We start from the raw sequence: 21,232 nt of genomic DNA on the forward strand, positions 1-21,232 counted from the left end.
TGGAGAAGTTTCGAGTTCTTTGGGCACATCGGCAGAAAGAGAGGTGATAATTTGGAAGATTTAAAAATTAATAATAATAAATATTCTAAACGTCTTGGCAGACAATACGTTAGAAATGAGAATTGTTACATTTTCTTGACGTCGGGTGTAAGAGCGCAGGGGAGTCGTTTAGTGCGGTAAGGCCCTAAAGTTCTTTAGGCCCGGGGTCTGTTCCCAACTCCTGCAGATCGTCAAGTCCCACATACCCCGGGTGCCCCCTAAGTGCGGGGATATCGTAAGAGGTTCGGCCACCGGCCCAAAAACAAATATGTTAGGGTTACTAAAAGTATTGTAGACGCCTCACGGGTGGTCATCACTATGCTGCTTATATCGACTGCGAAGTAGTCATTCGTTCTTTTTCGAAGGGTTTGTATATGTAGAGACTTTAATTATGCGTTAGACACGTCCTTACGAATCCATCAGATCCAATAAGGCTTGAATTAGACGCCTTCAGTTCTAACACTAGGAGCAGGCTTAGGGCCCCAGTAACCATACTCGTCGAATTCGGAAGTCAGCGGTACATCAGCAATCATAAAAAAAACTTCGAATACACATACCGACTTTGTGTTGTGATGAATCTTGGTTACGCTAACCATTTTACCATACAATAATGAAAAAAAGATGTTAAAAACGTTGAAAAAAAAAACACGAACCAATCAAACGCTAATCGCCTTAGAATTTAATTTAACGGCAAAATAAGCATCGCGTTTATGAAATAAAAGAAAACTAAATGTTGCAGCCATTAGCGAGATTCCCCTTCATGAAGGAAACGATCGTTTGCGGTGAGGGAGAGTTACTAAATCACGAATGTGAAAACTTCCATTTGCGACACCGTTAACAGCTACGCGACCGTGCCGTCGCATTATTACGTGTTAATTCACGACTTATTTATTGTAAATTACTGTGTTATTTAATACGTGGCTTGACTCTATCTCCGATGCGACCATCCACCATCGGGTGCGCGACGAAAAACTTTCTTTGAACTTTTTTTTTGTATTGCTTAGATGGGTGGACGAGCTCGCAGCCCACCTGGAGTTAAGTGGTTACTGGAGCCCATAGACATCTATGACGTAAATGCGCCACCCACCTTGAGACATCAGTTCTAAGGTCTCAGTATAGTTACGACGGCTGCTCCACCCTTCAAACCGAAACGCATTACTGCTTCACGGCACAAATAGGCAGGGTGGCGGTACCTACCCGCGCGTACTCACAAGAGGCCCTACCACCAGTAAACTCAACAGAAATCAACAGAGTACATGAGATCAAGATGAAATTTTGCTACGGGCTATTTTGACAGACCGTTCAACCCTTTGACTGCCATGTAAGTCACCGGTACCCTACGTGGCGCACTAAAGTAGTTATGTTGATTTCTCTTCCCGATATTCTTACTAAGGCGTCGGAACATCTAGTAGGCCCTGGAAAAGACGAATCCTAAGACTGAATCCGTCACCAAGAATGAGTCCAATATCTTGTGAATCTCGCTTACGACATTTTCAAGATAAGCTTACATATATACAAGTACCGAACAACATAATTTGGACCGTCGGCGTCGGTCTACTGAGCAATATCACCCACTCGGTGGACGATCTTCCCTTCGTCGTTAAGCATTCCAGAAATCTATTTCTAAAAGACCTAAAAGATTAATACGTAAAACAAAAGAAGGCAAAGCTAGGCAACCCGGGCGTTTAGTGACAGAAATCGATCTAGTTACTCCAGTGCGCCACGTAGGACACCGGTGACCTACCCGGCCCTTAAAAGGTTAAATACACGTACGAGCGTGTACTGGTGATGACACTTACGGATGAGATCTTGGAAGCATTTGAATGAGCAGATGAGATAAGCGTTCTATCTGATTGCACCGCGATGCTGGCATTCAAAAATTTCACTCTCACTTCAAGGTTATACAACGTTCACGTCGTCTGTCTATTGGATTCCATTACTGACATAACAGCCGTTTAACGGTAAGCGGCTTTGTATGTTACGTCTCCCACAAAAAACAAACTCAAGCAATGTACATATTTGTGTAATTCGCAAAATACATGTTACGTTAGATAAATATGTTTTGACGCAAACAAATTTATCGGTTCAATGAGTTAATTAAACGCGAAAAATACGTTAAACACCAAATAAAATAACTATAAAATGATATTAATAAAAAATTACGATATATGTACATATAAATAAAGTATACATTTTTTTTTGTTCAAAAATAAATTGATATACATTTAACCGAGCGGAAACCACACATAGTGATACGAAAGTGCTGACAAAAATAATAAGGAAAAACAATAGTAACCTATATTCACCACTTCCCTCGTGAAAAAAAAAACTATCAATTATCGTGGTAATTGCAATGTTAATTTACCAAAGAAACAACAAAAAAAGAACACACATTCATATCTCTAAAATTAAGACTACCGTTTTCCGTTACCATTTAGAAATGTAGATACCGTTTTTACCTTCAATAACAGATAGGTAATGCTATTGGCATTGCTAATGTCCATGAATGACGATGAGCATTCACCATCGGTTTGGCTGTACGCTTTTCTATCTGTATATAGATAGTAAAAATTTAAAAAAAGTCGGGCATCCGACCCAGGAGATGATAATTCCATCATCGGGATCGCTCGTCGACAATCTGAGGTACAAACAAACCACTGCGTCATCCAACAAAGTCTCATAGAAAGGCGCGTATATCGCATCACGACCGAGAATGTATTCCTGAGCCATATGGTACATGGGGCCGAAAATCTCCTGAAACGCAATGCTGATAAGCTTAGTGTTTCCAATCCCCGTGATTATTTCAATTAGTACACCAAGAGCACCGTCTATGGCAAATGCGGTACTAATGAACTAGTCTCTAGGAAAACTTAAAGCAGTCTACTCTAGTCAATGACGAATTTTACAACACTCACTAAAGCAATATCGAAATGCAATTTTCGATACGGCCTTACAGCTCTTTAGTAGTACCGAATCAACACATGGTACTATGTTTTTATTATTATTACTAGCTGACCCGGCAGACTTCGTAGTGCCTCAATCCATAAATAAAAGACCTAAACTTTTGTATAAAATAAACTTAAAACAAATAAAAGAAATCCGTCCGACGGGGGACATATCAAAGGAAAAACAAAATTGCTATTTTTATTTAATTCCGAGCATTTTCATATTTATCTACCTTTTAAACCTTCTCTGGACTTCCACAAATAATTCAAGATCAAAATTAGCCAAATCGGTCCAGCCGTTCTCGAGTTTTAGCGAGACTAACGAACAGCAATTCATTTTTATATAATTATACTAGCAGACCCGGCCACACGTTGCTGTGGCTAAGGTTTTTGTTTCTAAATAACACGCGGCCGGCTATGCTAATACCAAAAATTGACAAAGTAAGAACAATTGGATTCACTGTATTGCGTTTACTACGAAATAAATTTCACTTATACTTTAGCCTCAGCAAAACGTGGTGTTTATGCCCTTAAATTGTAGCTTATGTGAAACGTTGGTATTTTTAACACAGCGCCATCTATGAGATATTAATGTCAGACAGGATTACAATTGTCTGTAAAAACTGATTTAAGGCGCCATCTGTTTTAGACTTAGGAAACTTACAATTAATAACAAAAATCAACATAAGAAATCATTTTATTGATAATTAATAAATATTACGACCATTAATCGAAATAAAAAGCATCCTATCTTTTAAGTTGGATCAAACTGCACATGGTGTGCGAATTTTATTATAATCGGTTAAGTGGTTTAGGAGTCCATTGAGGACAAACATTGTGACACGAGATTTATATATATTAAGATAGATAGATTATTGCATAGATGGGCGGACGAGCTAACAGCCCACCTGCTGTTAAGTGGTTAATGGAGCCCATAGACATCCACAACGTAAATGCCGCCACCCCTCTTGGGATACAAGTTCTAAGGTCTCAGTATACCTAGTTACAACGGCTGCCCCACTCTTCAAACCGAAACGCATTACTGCTTCACGGCAGAAATATGCAGCGTGGTGGTACCTGCCCATGCGTACTCACAAGAGGTCCTAACACCAGTAAAGTATGATAGCTATCCGCCGCAGTTTTATTATTTTACTAGCGGCCCGCTCCGGCTCCGCTCGGGTCAACAAAAATTTCAATGATATTTAACGTTGTTGAATTTTTTAAATAAAAGAACACTTATTACGGCATAGCTATAATAGTGTGACATATTCTGTCCCGACACTTTTTGTAAATAATAATGTGTTCTACAAAGTCGTAGTACATTGTTTTATTATATCATCAATAGTTTTCGCATGGCACGCTATGTAAAGAATATTTTAGGTAATTCTTTTACACCTTGGGTTACATTACTGGAGTTTTAGTAAGGATCCCTAATTTTTTTTTTAAAAGATTATAGCCTCTCGGGAATAGTGTAGTTTCCAAAAAGTGAAAGAATTTTTCAAATCGGTTCAGTAGTTTTGGAGCCTATTCAATACAAACAAACAAATCTTTCCTCTTTATAATATTAGTATAGATTAGTATAGAAAATAAACAGCGTTACAGCACAAGTCTAACGGGATTGTTGATAAGCCAAGTACTCTTTTCTGTATAGCATTATATAGAAGCAGTTAGTACTTTTAAAGAGCGGGGACATATTACAATATAATATAAGGTATATCTATTAATTAAATGGTCTAAGAGATATCATGAAAAATCTTATAAAGAAAATAAAATTATTGTGTGGGTTATGTACGTACGAGTAACAGTAGTATTTTTTTCCTATGTCTGCCCGTCAAAATTTCAAATTTTGGTCTGCTCTTTAATATTTCTCTTTTTTTTAAGTAGCAGTGCCTATTTATGTTTCTTAAATTTATACGTAAATTAAGAATTTCCGAAACGTGGTACACTTAATTTCATATTAATTTAACCCAATTGTTAACATTTTCAATGACATATTTTAATGTAATAAAAACTAAATTAACATTAAATAAGTTATCATGAATGTCTACATGCCTAAATGCGCAAACAGAAAAGCAAAAATCTGTTTTAGATTTGTCTGTATTAAATTTAAATGAAGACTAATTTCCAGTTTACTCGTTTAGGGAAACTATTACTATAATAATATAGTTCGTTTTTTTTTATTGCTTATATGGGTGGACGATCTCACAGCCCACTTGGTGTTAAGTGGTTACTGGAGCCCATAGACATCCACAACGTAAATGCCGCCACCCACCTTGAGATCCGAGTTCTAAGGTCTCAGTATAGTTATAACGGCTGCCCCATCCTTCAAACCGAAACGCATTACTACTTCACGGCAGAAATATGCAGGGTGGTGGTACCTACCTGTGCGGACTCACAAGAGGTCCTGCCACCAATAAAAGTCATTCATTTACGTTTAATCTTATTTCTATATTGCGTCATAAGACCGTCACAAATTGATCATTTTCAACGAAATCATAATTAGCATAAATGACACACCGAAAATGCCCAAATATTCGGCTGGATACCTACATATTGGAAACCTTTTTATCAATATGTATGTACCGATGTGCCAATAAGATTCGCGAATATAGACATCTTTAGCCGCAAATATAGGAATTGGATCGCATTTTTTTAATTCGCGAATTATGAAAACGCGAATGAATACGATACGTGCATAACGAGTTATTACTGTAACGACTTGTTATTCAAAATTATTGTGTTAACTAAGTCTAAGGAAAAATTGCATTTCTTGAAAACTTTCAACTTTATCCTTGACAATAAATTTACGACACATTTCATTTTCTACTTAAATGCATACGTCTGCAAAAAATTACATTTTGACTGAAAGACACACACGCTCACTAATTTCGACTAGTCGAAAGACGATCATGAAAAACCTTAAGCGTCTCGACCTCATATCAGAACAAGTCAGATTTTAATTTCCAAACCGCAGTCGGCTGTGAACGTCGTTCGCACTTTACAGTTCCATTGTGTTCCGTTGCTCTCGGCATTATGGACCCACATCTACTGGACACTGGCACGTAGTCAGAAAAAAATTTTTGCGTATACGTTTTTTTTTTTTATAGATACTTTTATTAAATTTCGACGCTATTGACTACTTCGAAATTTAACAAGATGCATAGGTATTTAAATCATCATCATCATTATTTCAGCCTATCGCCGTCCACTGCTGAACATAGGCCTCTCCAATAGATTTCCAGTGCGACCGGTCCATTGTAATATAATTATTATAATTAGAGGTAAAATAATATATGATAAGGGGGTTTTGAGGAGACAGTATATAAATAGAATATATAACTTTATATGTAAATGAAAGCAACTAAGATGTCATGTAAATTTGTAAATGGTTAATATAATGTTTTATAAAAGTGTAAATAGAAATGTAAAACACAGCGCATTAAATTTATTTAAAATTGATCAAGACTTCTTTGTGTTCATAGTAAACGCAGTTGAGCTTGGTGTATGATAATCACGATCGAGAAACAGTGGTATCACGTGATTTCATTTACAGGTAGTAGTAGTAGTAGTAGGACATATTATGAGCTCATCAACAGAAGGCTTGAAGGTTGGAGCATTGCAAATGTGCAATAAAATTTGCTATTCAAGATTGACGCACTGATACCAATTCCGGTGGTAGATTCTGCGAAGCACAGCTCTTGCTAGGGCCAGTGTTAGCAACACTCCTGTTTGAGCCTCGAGAGCTCACCTACATAATAGGGTAACGGTGATATAGCCTTTCAAGGCTATCAGCATAGGTAGGAAAAAAATTTATTCCAATATATTTGTAATTTACGGTTGACAGCTTACATTTAAAGCTTGCTAAACTATGAAAGTAACAAAATAGTGATTTTTTATATATTTAAACAGTCAAATCCAGATATTTTTATGGTTTGATAACTCCTGATTCCGGCCCACATGAACAATATCTAAGAAGTAGTAAAATCTTTGAGATCGTTACGTGCACATTGCATATATGTACATATGTATGTACATTTATAATATCTAAGTTCAAAACGTTCGCCTAAAGGATAGGATGCCTGGCGTATTCGTTTTAGAGATACAACTGTGCCAGAGTCAAAACTCGTCAGGATTAAATATTTTACAAATACGTAGGTACTTAGCACGGGTTCACTAATGAACGATTACAATTTTTGAAGTGAAAACTTCTTTAGAATCGTTGTGATTTCAAACCGGATGCAACGGAAAAAACGACAGGTAAGAGACACAAATACAAAAATGTGTAGGATGAAGCCAGCAAAGAGTGAGACAGAAATATACATACTATTTAATACAGCGCCATCTGTGAGATTTTTTAATACTAACGTGTGTATGAAAGCTCTTGTAGTGAATTTTAATTTAGGATTATACGTGAAATTAAAATATCAATTCACAGAGGGCGCTACCTTACAATTATTTACTAATGACAAAATTTTACATATACACTTAAGACGTTTAGGATAATTGTATTTTAATTTTGGAAGGTTTCACTTCTACCACGTGTGAATTGCACACATTTTGTTTTTTATTGCCCTTGTAGGCAGACGAAGCGTACGGCCCACTTGATGGTGAGTGGTTACCGTCGCCCATGGACTTCAGCAATGCTAGGGGCAAAACCAAGCCGTTGCATACCTATTCAATGATGAATTAACACCGTGTAATAAAAATTATACCATCAAAATGCTGGTAGGTTCGAGCCCAGATAGAAATGAGTTCAAAAGTCTTAACGTAACTGAAATAGGCAGGATGGTGATATCGATCGGGCTTGCAATACGCCCTGCCAGTTCTGCCACACATAGTCCCATGCTGGGCATTGGCTCTTTTGACTCCATGAAAAGCTTAACACCAGTTGGGCAATCAGCTCTTGTATCCATTACCATCCGTGTCGTCTACTACAACGAAAACGCTAAAGTTTTCCAAACCTCCATAATAATATTGAACGGTTAAAGGCTATTCGGCTTAAGCGACATTTGTTTTTGTAATGAAATGTCCGTTTTATTTCATATTAGCATCAATAATACGAAGTTTATAATTGAACTTTAATTGAGCTTACCCCATTCAAATAGCTAAAGAAGTTTTTTTTTATTGATAATATTTTTTCCGAATTTTATCCTTTTTTTAAAGTTGCAAAAATGTCGCTTAATAGCCTTTCACCTCTCGATATAACGACACTAAAGAAACATGTTATTAACCGTACAAGTAGTCTCAATTACTTATATAGGTACGTACGTAATTTTTTACTGGTGGCAGGAAAAACTTTTCTTATGTTATACGTATATCTGAAGTATATTGTTCTGAAATATCTGAAGTATCTCAGGTGGTGGTACCTACCCGCGCGGACTCACAAGAGGTCCTACCACCATATCAACAACAATGTCGGTTAAGATGGCGGCGCGATCGGACTTTTCAGAAAAAATACCTTTCGAAATTCGTTTTCTCATTACAATCAGAAAACATACCGTAAATAAATAAATGCTATCATGACTAAAATTGCTACACAACAATTTGAGATAAGTAAGAAGACTCAACGCTCACATAACATTTTAAATTTATGCGCAATGGGCGTACCAAAGTACCAACATTGTATTTAGTACCCATGTACCGACCGTAGCTCTGAAACGACATGTACTCTCCGTATACTATTCATTACTCATTCGCGACTAAGCCGACCAATGTGTGACTGTACTCGACGAGCATTCTCAATGCGACCGCCCGACGTTTCCCGGAAAATATTGTACATAAAATGGCGTCAGCTCAAGTGACTGCAAATGTCGCTGAGGATTTACGTTCGATCGTAAATCAAAATGGCGGCGTTCTCCCCTCACCCTCGATCCTCACAACCTGCGTCTGCGCACAATAATTGAATATTTCACGCGCCCCTCTCAACACCTCACGAGATGACCATCGGATACAATGTTATATTTTATTACTTCGCTCTCATTGTGTTTAGGCCCTAAACTGTAGATGACTGATCATGAGAAATACATTATTAAGTTTAATAGCAAGTTTAAAAGCAATATTTCACATCGTTTTGGACACCCCTTTAATGTTTAGCGACCAATGTTTTATGATGATTTGTTTCCTTATTGAAATGCGCTTTTAAAAATGGTTTCATAAAACAAGTCGGATATTAAGATCTCATATACATTGTAATGTGCGGCTTAGTTAGTTCTTCTGAAGGCTATAGAATCTTCTAACATTTTAACGTTTAGCGCGTCTTGTGAGCCCGCACAGGTAACTAACCTACCAATTACAATATGCCTTTGAACCAAGCCTTAGAATCCATGTTTCAAGACTTTCAAGGTGGGTTTCGTTATTTATCTTTGTTGATATCTATGGGAACCGACAACTACTACTTAATACAAGGTGAGCCGTGAGTTCATTCACCCGTCTAAGCAACAAAAAAAATAAACTTCATTTTTTTACGTTTTAAACAGGCTGAAATAACATTAACGGCTTTATCTGGTTCTTATTACAAAAAATACTTTGAAACAATAAATATTTTTTCTGGATCTAAGCATTTTGGTAGTTCTTTACTTTTATTTGCTGTGTAGGTTCAATGTCGTACGTACGTGAGATAATAGAGGTAAATTCAGAATGCAAAAGGAATACTCGAGCATACCGCACGAGCATTCGCAAAGCGAACTCGAAATCAGTCATTTATCCCGAATCGAGTGCACCGCACACGAATTATCTGCATTAGACATGTTAATCCACTCATTTTAACAGTAATTTTATTCGGTATTTATCGGTGCATTCATTACTGGTCACCGCAAATCGGGCACCCAAAAAGCTCGCTATTTTCCGACCATACGGTCTACAGTACAAAACAAATTTTCGAAGATCTCGCATGCGGAAATGTTTAACACGATTTATAGGTCACGTTACACCAGTCGGGTTGTTAGGGATAGTTTTATTCAACACATGCCACGCATCTACGATAATGATCATCTACATTAAAATTTCAATTGATTTACAACATGATTAACTGCGTATGGTTTGGTTATTAATTTGAATATTCAATATTTAAACGATACTCACACCATTATGAGATAAACAAAAATGTTTATGTATTGATCTCAAATTAGTTCTTATACATTTTAAATGTATACAAAGTACACATATACATAATAGGTATGCGTACCTTTTACAATTTTATTTGAAAAGCTTTATATCACATCATCAGCCCACAGTCGTCCACGGCTGGACATATGCCTCTCCCAATCCAAACCACTGAGCCTGGTCTTGGGCTCTCCTCATCCTGCCGGCCACTGTTCGGAGGTCATCGCACCACGCCGGTCACCCTCCTCATCGAACCCGTCTCTTACGACGAAGGGCTCGACGACCGTATTAACCCATAGACACAGCCCACTGAGTTTCTCGCCGGATCTTCTCAGTGGGTCGCGTTTCCGATCCGGATTCTACGAAGCACTGCTCTTGCTAGGGCCAGTGTTAGCAACACTCTGGTTTGAGTCCCGTAAGCTCACCTACACGTTAGGGCGAAACTGAAATAGCCTCTCAAGGCTATCAGCATAGGTAGGAAAAAAATAATCGCACCACCTAGGGGGCGTCCCACATTACATTTTCCGTTGCGCCGTCTCCACTCGAGAACCCGTCTGCTCCAGCGATCGTCAATTCTACGGCATATATCTTTATTCTTGAAAAATATGTGTTACTTAAAACTAAATAATTTCTTTGTATCATCAATATAGCTTTAGTTAGAGTACCTACATAAGTACAATTTTATTTCATTAATAAAATTGTTCAAATTTATTAAAGTCCCGTACCAGGGTAAAGCAATTTCATCTACTTATAATTTAAGTATTTTGTTCCAGGGAAGAGCTTCTCGTTGACCATCACGATATCGACGAACCCGCCTCAAGTGGCAACATATCAAAAAGCCATAAAAGTCACTGTCGACGGACCTCGGGAACCTAGATCTAAAACCAGTACGTATTCTAGTTTTAATTTTTAATTTATGGATATAATTAATAGCGTTAATGTATGATAACACTGAACATGTCCGGCGGTTTTGACCGCTTTAATTTTGAAATACAGAAAGACGTTGCATTTACCGGGGATAAAGAGTTCCTTGTATCACGCCGATCCATAAACCAAACCAGCCAGCTTGTAAGCCATTGGTACGAAAAATCACGAACCAAATTAGACACCCTTGTATTTATTACAACCGAAATAGCGGGCGTTGCCGGGTCATGTCATGTACCATGATCAAAAGTGTCTTGTGTATACATCCATATCTTTGTACAAAATTTCATCCAATTTCAAATCCATTTTGGTGAGATCGATTAACAAACATACAAAACTTTCTCATTTACAATAATACATAATATTAAGTATGCATATATATCATCGCCTGTTTGAGTAAAATAAAAAGAGATTGATAAGTTTCACATAGAAGAAGGTACTGTACAAGAGTCTGTACAAGAGTGTACTGTACAAGAGTCTATTATTAGATTTTTTGGCACTGATTATATTGAAATTTCGACCTCATTTTGAAAATTGGGTAGCGATGTGGACTTTATGTTGACAAGTGGCTCCGTTAATAAAAAAGTGAATCATCATCTAGTCTACTTACTTGAAAATCGAACATCAAAAGAAATAAGCTTGACAGTATACATTTTCAACACCAAAATAGGTATCGTATAGCATCTTTTTTTTTAAATACGCTTGATGGTAATTTTAATTGTGGTGCTTGCTTTAATCGCTGGATATATCTAGATTCAACACTACACAACACGTTTTGGATTTATTCAAACTATTCATACATATTAACATAGAAAAAAAGCGAAGGAACTCATGTTTAGCTGTTACAATTAGCAGCAAATTTTTAACCTAAAATTTTAATTAACTATCAAACGGACTTTGTCTAATGAGGCTCGTGAATGCACGAGCAAAAATCGATAAACAAACTCGAATCGAAAATCTAAAACGTTCAAAATCTATTAAACAAAATTTCATTAATTTAATATCGGGCTTTCCATCAGAGACGATAATGAGCAACCAATGATGCACGACTGCAAAATAATATCATAAAACTGATAAATTAATTAACCGTCTCTAATTTAAGAGATAATTTCAACGAGGCCCGCACAAACAAAGCCAATTCGTTATTATGGGATAGCGGGCCGCGCTGACCGCACTACATAGTATGGACTACGAAATTATTTATTGTTACGTTTTATCATTATCATAATATAGAATTTTTAATAATGTGCGATACGGTGTAGCGACCGCGGTCGTATCGACGCCTGATAAATATTTTCTTCCCACGGGACTACGTGCGATATGGCAATGTTACTGTGAGCCAACGAAGTGTGTGTCGGTTTTGTAAATGTTTTAATGATTACGTTGAAAATGTAATTTTTTTTTAAATGCTTCTATGCGTGGAAGACCTCACAGCCCACCATGTGTTAAATGGTTACTGAAGCCGATAGACATCTACAAAGTAAATGCGCCATCCACCTTGAGATATAAGTTCTAAGGTCTCAAGTATATAAGTAGTTACAACGGCTGCCCCAACCTACAAACCGAAACGCATTACTGCTTCTCGGCAGAAATAGGCGGGGGTAGTGGTACCTACCCGCACGGACTCACAAGAGGTCCTACCCCCAGTAATTAGAACAATATGGTAATAATTTATTACCAATATTAAATTTGAATGTGTCTAACAACTATGGTGCTTGCACTAAGCAATGCTGTATATAAAGAGATGTTTATGTTATAATCTATACATCTATACATACATATAAATAAAATTGGAGTGTCTGTTTGTAATATTGAAATAACCGCTTTTTACTACATGCATATGAATATATATACGGTACATACACCAAAATGACATTTTTTACAATTTTTGTCTGTCTGTCTGTTTGTTCCGGCTAATCTCTGGAACGGCTGGACCGATTTTGACGAGACTTTCACTGATAGGTAGCTGATGATATAAGGAGTAACTTAGGCTACTTTTAACTTTTTTTAGACTAGCTTCGCCTCGCGACGTCACCCGCGGTAGAACAATAACCGCGGGTAAGATCGCGGGATTCAACTATCAATAATAAAATTTAATGTTTCCGAAGCGAAGCGAGGGTGGGTCGCTAGTACATAATAAAATAAAACTTAATACGTACAATATAGATGTTTATATTTATTTATTTTTGTTTTACGTGCATCAACAAGTGATCATCAATACAAAAAACATTGACAAATTGACAATAAGTACATGGCAGATGTCACCTCAATTATAGTTGCAATGGACAGTGCAATAGTTGACAACATCATGAAGTTAGAAAAGTAAAAATACAATGAGTAATTTTAAGAAATATGATATTAATCTATACTAATATTATAAAGAGGAAAGATTTGTTTGTTTGTTTCGAATAGGCTCCGAAACTACTGGACCGATTTGAAAAATTCTTTTTCCATTAGAAGCCGACATTGTCCCTGTTTTTTTTTGGTTTCATGTGTGTTATAATGTTTCCGAAGCGAAGCGAGGGCGGGTCGCTATATAATAATATTAATGTAATGGTATTTATTGGAAGAAGCCGTGGCCTAAAGATTAAGGCGCCCGGTGCATTCGTATCGAGTGACTTGACTGTGCCAATGCTAGAATCCCGCAGGCAGGTACCAAACAACGACTTCCATGATGAAAGAATAACATCGTGTAATAAAAATAGTCGTAATCACTGCTGGTATTTCTCTCGTGAAGCAGTATGGCATCCATGTGTATGGGCGATGGTTATAACAATGTCTATAGGTATCCGGTCTAAGAAATTAACAAAAAATAATTTAAATTATTAAAATACAACAATTACTAAAATACACCTAAATTATACAGATTTTTTATTCTATAATAAAATATTTTTCGTAAGCTTAGCTAAAATGAAGACGATGCTCGCAGAGGTGTTTAATTATAAAACTCGTCATCAGTTGGTTAAATGTTAATCAAAAGGCATGAATCTGCGACCTCGGCCTCTTTGAGCTACTACTATGGAGCCACTTTCCCTTCGTCCGTCAGTCACAACTACAGGTACAATACGTACTTTTGCGGCCAAAACTCAGAGGATCCTACACTGATAGTAGTCAGTCGGAAATTCATTAACATCACTAGATACGACAATGCAATTGGGTCCCCGCGTTCCCTTAAGGGGGCGTGGATAGTAGGTTTCAGTACATACTTGGTCTTTTAAATTGCACTAGCTCATACATGCATGCAAGCAATGCAAGCATTGCTCATGATTCTTGTGTTAAGTGGCCGCCGGAGTCCACACACATAATGAATTCCGCCCTTCACCTTGACAAATGAGGTGGTATTTCCAATGGCATAACCGAGACGCTTCCCTTCTGACCGGACCGATAGATACCTACTGAACTATCCTGTCTTAAAATTTCTTTTCCTTACCAAATTCTTTCCACCCCTAATTCAGGGCTACTAGTGGTAATACGTGACTATAACCCACCAAACTTTTAGCGCATTTCCAGATATATCTTCACGTATCATCCATCTTTCTTTCTTTTTCACAACGGTATTCTTTTTCACACGGTTTGGGATCCTCAGCGATAAGCAATGACTTAACTGTTGCCCAGACATTGCTGATGTCCAACTGACGTGACAATCAAATAAACCTACAATCAATATTCTGCACGTTCCTACTACTAAGCATTCGTGCGATTAAAAAAAAATAGAAAGATTCTTACAATGCTTAAGTGACTTCAGGTCATGTCTTCTATGGGTATTCACTTTTTGATGTCTATAAGCTCCGACAAACACTTAATACTAAGTGAGAAAGCTGGTTTTATGCATTAAAATAAATCTTCCTATCTCGAGTTCATTCGTGGTTTGTTATTGTGAACTCGCAAAAACTATTACTCCTAAAACTGCGCGTATTGGAAAATAGCAAATAAGTCTCGGCTTCAAAAATTAAGACGCCTGTTATTCGATTATAATGTTCATTCTTCTTCTTGAATCTACAGTCTCAAAGTCTGAATTAGTTGTGGCAAATCTTTTACAAGCTATTTATTTAGTCTAAAAGAATCTCACTAAACAAATTTCACCATATAAATTTGTATAATGTAAGCATCAATAAACTTTCACGTTGAAAAATACATATCTTCAAAATAATAAAATTCGAGACCCCACGTAAATTACGGATAGCTAATTAATATCATAAAATATCGTCTTCCGCCACTGCGTTCAGGAAGTCACGCGAAACTAAAGCCTTGTTCAAAAGAAACTCATTCTATTGACGAAATTCAATGTAGGGCAAAAACAAAAAGGAATATAAGAGCGATATGCGATGTTCCGTATGTTATATTCCTTCTCATAATAACATTTTTAAGTTTGATTTTTATTAAGTAGTAAATGCCTGATTCATAAATCATTTCAAATATAGATAATAGTCTTTGATCCATGAATTTTATATATTTTTTGGAAATTAATCGTTGTTAAAATTACAATAATTAATTTTAAAGATTTGTGTCCATTTAAAATATTTTTTAAGATCTATAATAGAACACATGATATTTAACAGACGCCTTAATCTCGCTAGCGACATTTTCAAGATAAGCTTACATATGTACAGGTAGGTACCGAACATCAACATTCGGACTGTCGATCCACCGAGCAATTTCACCCGCTCAGTGGAAGATCTTCCTTTTGCCGTTACCTCCAAAGATTCGTAAATTGTTGGCTGTATACATTTGGCTGTACGCCCGCTGTCCTTTTACCGTTTAAAAAAAATAACAAGCGAGATCCTTTTAATACGGAACACTAAGGAACACACGTTACGCCATATGGAGTGATGCCGGCGGCAAACAATAGTGAAATTATATCAGTAATAAGTTGCACTCACGCACGGCTCACAACTGCGCTCGACGTATCCTTGTACGTTCCAGAATTGTGAAAGAGACTTTTAAGAACAATAATATTGTAAACAACCACTATTGAAATATTAAGCGCAATTCATCTTATTGGGATTTTCAAAGAGATACCTTCGTATAGACTTTTATTAGCTCCATATCCAATGTGAGTTTTTAATGCCGACGAGGTTTGACTCGCTTAAAATTTGTTTTGGAAAAGTGTTTTTATTGTTAACACAAGCAGAAGTTTGATATAGCGATCCGATTAAATTGAAATTAATAGTAGGTTAGAAAAAGAGGCCGGGTTTGGCTAGTGCGTCTTATTTATTACCTATACGTCTAATTTGCACCTTAATAATATAATATTTGTAATACAATTACAGTTGGTTAAAGTTACTGAAGCGTAATAATGTTCAGTAAAATTTAATTGATTACAGAAGTCAAGAAACAGTTATTAATTAAGCATTGTATTGAGAAGCTCCATTGATAAGTTCCTTTCAGCTATAACTTAGATAGAACCTTAATCGGTCTGGAAAATTTATTGTACATATAACATAAATTGAAAAATACTTCTCTTTGTATTTTCGTTGTATAATATTAAAAAAACTGACAATATTCATTAAAAATAAAAACTACGCATTCTTAGTAATAAAAAATAAACTTATGTCTGTTTTAATGAACACCGATAACCTCACGTTATAACATTTCAGGGGTAAACAGACGTACTTATAGTTCATAGAAGGATACATTGTCTTTAACTAATTCGCAAATATATAATTATCATTATCGACAGCAATGGCTCGTATGTTCTATCTATATTTTATTAATACATCAAGCAAAAACGCCATATACCCATTTTTACGAAAATTGTGCGGACGGAGGAATATGAAATTTCTCACACTTATAGAGAATATAGAGAAGGAGCGCAGAATGTATTTATCTTTTTTTTTATATTATGCATAAAAAATACATAAAATTAAAAAAAAGTCTGTGGTCAAATTAAGAATAGAATTATATTATTTGTCTTTAATATTATTTTTCTATAGTGTAGTCTTGGCAAAATCTATGATTATGGAAGTATAATAGTATTTGAGAATAGAATCATAATAGTGTTCAAACTTATAATTTCAATTTATTATGACGTGCGGACGGAGGAATATGAAATTTCTCACACTTATAGAGAATATAGAGAAGGAGCGCAGAATGTCTTTATCTTTTTTTTTATATTATGCATAAAAAATACATAAAATTAAAAAAAAGTCTGTGGTCAAATTAAGAATAGAATTATATTGTTTGTCTTTAATATTATTTTTCTATAGTGTAGTCTTGGCAAAATCTATGATTATGGAAGTATAATAGTATTTGAGAATAGAATCATAATAGTGTTCAAACTTATAATTTCAATTTATTATAGTCGTTTTTCGATTACTCGGGAACCAGTAGTCTCTATAAATAAACTTAAATGTGCTATGTTAATAACATCTTTGATTAATATTTAGAAAATCGTGACAATAAAACTAGCATAAGTTGCGCACAGTTCACAAATCCCGGTACACAGAAGCACGTAACAAAGAGTGGAAAGGGAATACAAAAGACAAGTACTTAACGAATAAGCCCCCAAACTCCGGGGGACAAGAAAGGAAGATCTCGCGTGAGCGGGGACTTAAAAGTTTGAGTTAATAGACTTAATTTGTAGGTGGCCCGCCGTAAGCCGCTTCGCAGTGACCCTCGCTAATTGTGTTGTGCCCGAGAATGTAATATCGGATATCGATATTTAATAATTGATTAAAAACCTTCAATTTGTATATTTTTGCTTGTATATAGCAAGTAATAAGTGAATTATGAAGTTCCTGTTTCAAATGCTCCTTCACTTAGTTCTTTCTTTCTTATTTATTTAAGTTTCTCTCTTTCTTATTTAAAATACCATACTGAATGATAAACTAGTGGCCCTACATGATGGGATTGGAAATCAATTAAATTAATTTAATTTTTTGTTCAGAAAAAAAAACACTTATTTAGACAAGTAGCCTACCACACTCAAGCCAAAAATATAAATAGGAAACTTAAAAAAATAATTAACTATCGATTTTCGCGATATAAACGAATAATCGAAACTAGCCGCCCCGCACTATTCCGTGTTCCCTATTCCGAAAATAATTAACCGCCTGCATTTTGTTTGCGTCGATTTCACGACATAATTGCCGCATCGATATATTATGTTGCATTGTGTAAACTCATAAACCAATTATGTTTTATAATTTTTCCGACACGAATAATTGCGGGGTTCGTTTTAAAGCCGACATAGGCCGGTATAATATACACAAGGATCAGTTTCTACCTGGCTAATGAGGTGATTGACATATTGCAATTTAATTGAAGACCCTATGCCGGAAATATCTATTTTTTTCTTAAAATATCTACAAAAATTCGAATTATAAAATATTTATTTTATTTGATATGTTATTTATTAATACAATTTATTATGTGCTTCTCTCTGATTTTTAAGTGTCATGTTGTTAACATTTATTGTCTATTCGTAAAATATTTATCACCTAAAATGAAGAGTAAACGAATATTACTTTCGGGTTATGTTAAAAAGTAATTCATTACTGCGAAGTCGGAGCGGTAACGAAAAAAATACGGCGACATTAAGATCGAGTGATCGATTTGAGTAATCGATAGCACAATGATCGATGAATTATCGATTCGAGATATTCTGACTATCAAATTAATCTCCAGGTACAAATACCACAACACATCCGATTAGAACGTTCGGATTCCAGCGGCCACTCATTACCTGTGATAGTGCTTCCATCGCCCTTCGAGATATGGAATATAAGACGTCTACTTCTAGAACATTCAGATCACTATCGCACGAAGAACGTGATTATAAGACAAACGCAAACCTGCCTACTGGTGGTAAGTTTTTTTTCGAGTTATTTAATCGCTACAAATTGATTTTTTTGCCACAAAAGTGTACCTACCTAGAGCAGGTACACTTTATTTCAGACCAAAAAAGTAGTAGTTAGCTTTAAATATTAGAAACACAACACGATACTAAAATACAACGAGCCGTCTTGTCGCTAGAAGCGATTACCTTACGCACTTAAGAAAAACAATATCACAATTATTTTCAGAAAATTTCAATTCTAGTCTCTTCAATTAATAAAATCACGAAATTATCCTATAAATTTAAAATAGAAAGGATTTAGGTCCTATTTACGTACCAACATTACTGAGATGTAATTGATGCGTCGCTTTACGATACAATAAATGTGAACTGTAAATTTAAAATAATTTGAAAAAAAAAGAAGGGTAATTAATTCAGAAAGAGTTAAGGTTTTGAACGTGGAATCCTTTCCACAGAATACTGAATTAATCAGATAGAATTCGTAACAAAAATTGATTTATATTCGTTGTCGTGGGAATGTTTGTGAAGCACTTTCAGTAAAAAGAGCTGGCAACACGCGTTGACAGGAGCCGTGCAGAGGTTAATAACGTGCGTAATGGTTGAGTCGTCATTAGGCGGCGCGCGCGCAGATTGCCGGTCGCGCTGATGAAAGTCGCTGCTGGGATTGCCTTGTAAACGCCCCTGAGTTTATACCGACTACTTTAGAAAAACATAGACATGACTTATATAAAAATATTTCTTGCCTATTTTTGGACCACGAAGCAGCAATGTGTTCTGGTTTGAACGGTAGGGCAGCCGTTGTGCTATAGAGACTTAGAACTACAAGGTCGGTCACGGCCTCTACCTTGTTGATGTCTTTGGGCTATAACTAAACACCAAGAAAACAGTGAGGCCGTTTGCCTGTTTAAGACGTAAATAAAAAAGATTCGTTAATGACAATATAGAAATACAGCCAGTATTTGTTTCTCTAATGTGAATTTAAGTACGAAACTCAATATCAAGATTAAAATGGAAATTTCAAAGTCAGCCAAACAGGTTTTAAGAAAACTTTATCTAAATTGCTTTGTAAATCGAAACACAGCCTAAGAAATTAAAAAAAATACGTTTGCCTAAATTGAAAAACGAACATGGTATTATACTTTCGAATTTGTTTTATTTAAATTATTCAATTCGTATCTTTATTTGGATTAAATATTAAAATTAATTATAATGTCAAAAACGGAAGCTCTAATTATATATCAAGCACAGTCGATATGCTTATTTTTCTCGATTGCCTTGTCTATGAGATTCTTAGCCGCCGCGTTTGCAAACTCCGTAAATAAGGCGGCAGTCAGTTAGAGGTTCTTCGTGATTGTAAACGGCAATCCTGCCTACCCCGGCGGTAATGAGCTCAGAAATTAATAAATAATATAACGCACCGAGCTAACTTCACACGGAATTCATCTGCCGTAACGTTACTATGATTATTGTTCGCTAACATAACCGCCAATTAGGAAATTTTGTTAGATAAAATAAAAGTGAAACATACCTTTTTTTTTTAAACAGTAAATGCTCTTTATTCGCCACGTATATGTTCCGCAAATTAATAACATACCTTAGGCAAAGTTGTAATAAGAGGCTTTTTACTTTTTATTAATCGATTTGACGACGCGTTTACAAAGGATATTCGGTTTGATACCAAAATTTTGGAATGCCTTTTATCAATGTGTGCGTGTAATGATTTTTTTGCCGCTAATATATGAATTGAGTTGTTTTTTTATCCCAACCAATAGAGAAAACGCGAATGAGGGAAGCGCTAAAAAGGAGCTTTTACTGTATTCTCCAAACGATTTTACAATTGAGTAAGTTCTATAGCCGCTTTTATGTGTAACTTAACTACATACACTACATAATAAGCCGATAATTATTTCGAAAAGTTCAAGTACTTAGAAAATTACAGCAAATAATTCTCCGCCATCACATTCTCTGATATCTTAGGTATATAACATATAAATAGAGCTAAGAACAAATAGAAACGGACAGTGTATGAACAATGAATACGCCAATATGGCGAGGGCTTGCACAATCGGAAGGGTCCAATTATGTGGCCTGATGGAACACCTTGCGAGCTCGGCACGCGCGCCTCCTACACACAAGCCGGGTATTGAAAACTAATTTGTGACGTCATGTCCCAAGGCATTCACCGCTTAGAAACTTTACGTGTAGAAACATAGCCTACTCAAGTGCACCTACCTAACTATTTCGTACTGAAAAATCCCTATTGAAAGATTAATTTAAAAATGAATTGCTGTTCGTTAGTCGCGCTAAAACTCGAGAATGGCTGGACCGATTTGGCTAATTTTGGTCTTGAATTATTTGTGGAAGTCCAGAAAAGGTTTAAAAGTGTAGATAAATATAATAATGCTCGAAATTAAATAATAATAAC

At 35.9% G+C, this 21,232-nt stretch overlaps 1 protein-coding gene across 2 annotated transcripts in view; it reads left to right on the forward strand.

Moving 5' to 3' along the window:
• LOC114244140 (uncharacterized) overlaps positions 1-21,232 on the forward strand; it is a 65,201-nt gene that overhangs the window by 16,940 nt on the left and 27,029 nt on the right. Inside the window, exons 3-4 of one of the 2 annotated variants that reach the window (XM_028175859.2) lie at positions 10,859-10,972; positions 18,636-18,815. In XM_028175859.2, the coding sequence (XP_028031660.1) occupies positions 10,859-10,972; positions 18,636-18,815 (294 nt within the window). The remainder of the gene's footprint in view (positions 1-10,858; positions 10,973-18,635; positions 18,816-21,232) is intronic. The other variant, XM_089740084.1, reaches the window with a different exon arrangement.

This window comes from Bombyx mandarina, chromosome 03, assembly GCF_030267445.1.
Source record: "Bombyx mandarina strain Sakado chromosome 03, ASM3026744v2".
Classification (NCBI taxonomy): domain Eukaryota; kingdom Metazoa; phylum Arthropoda; class Insecta; order Lepidoptera; family Bombycidae; genus Bombyx; species Bombyx mandarina.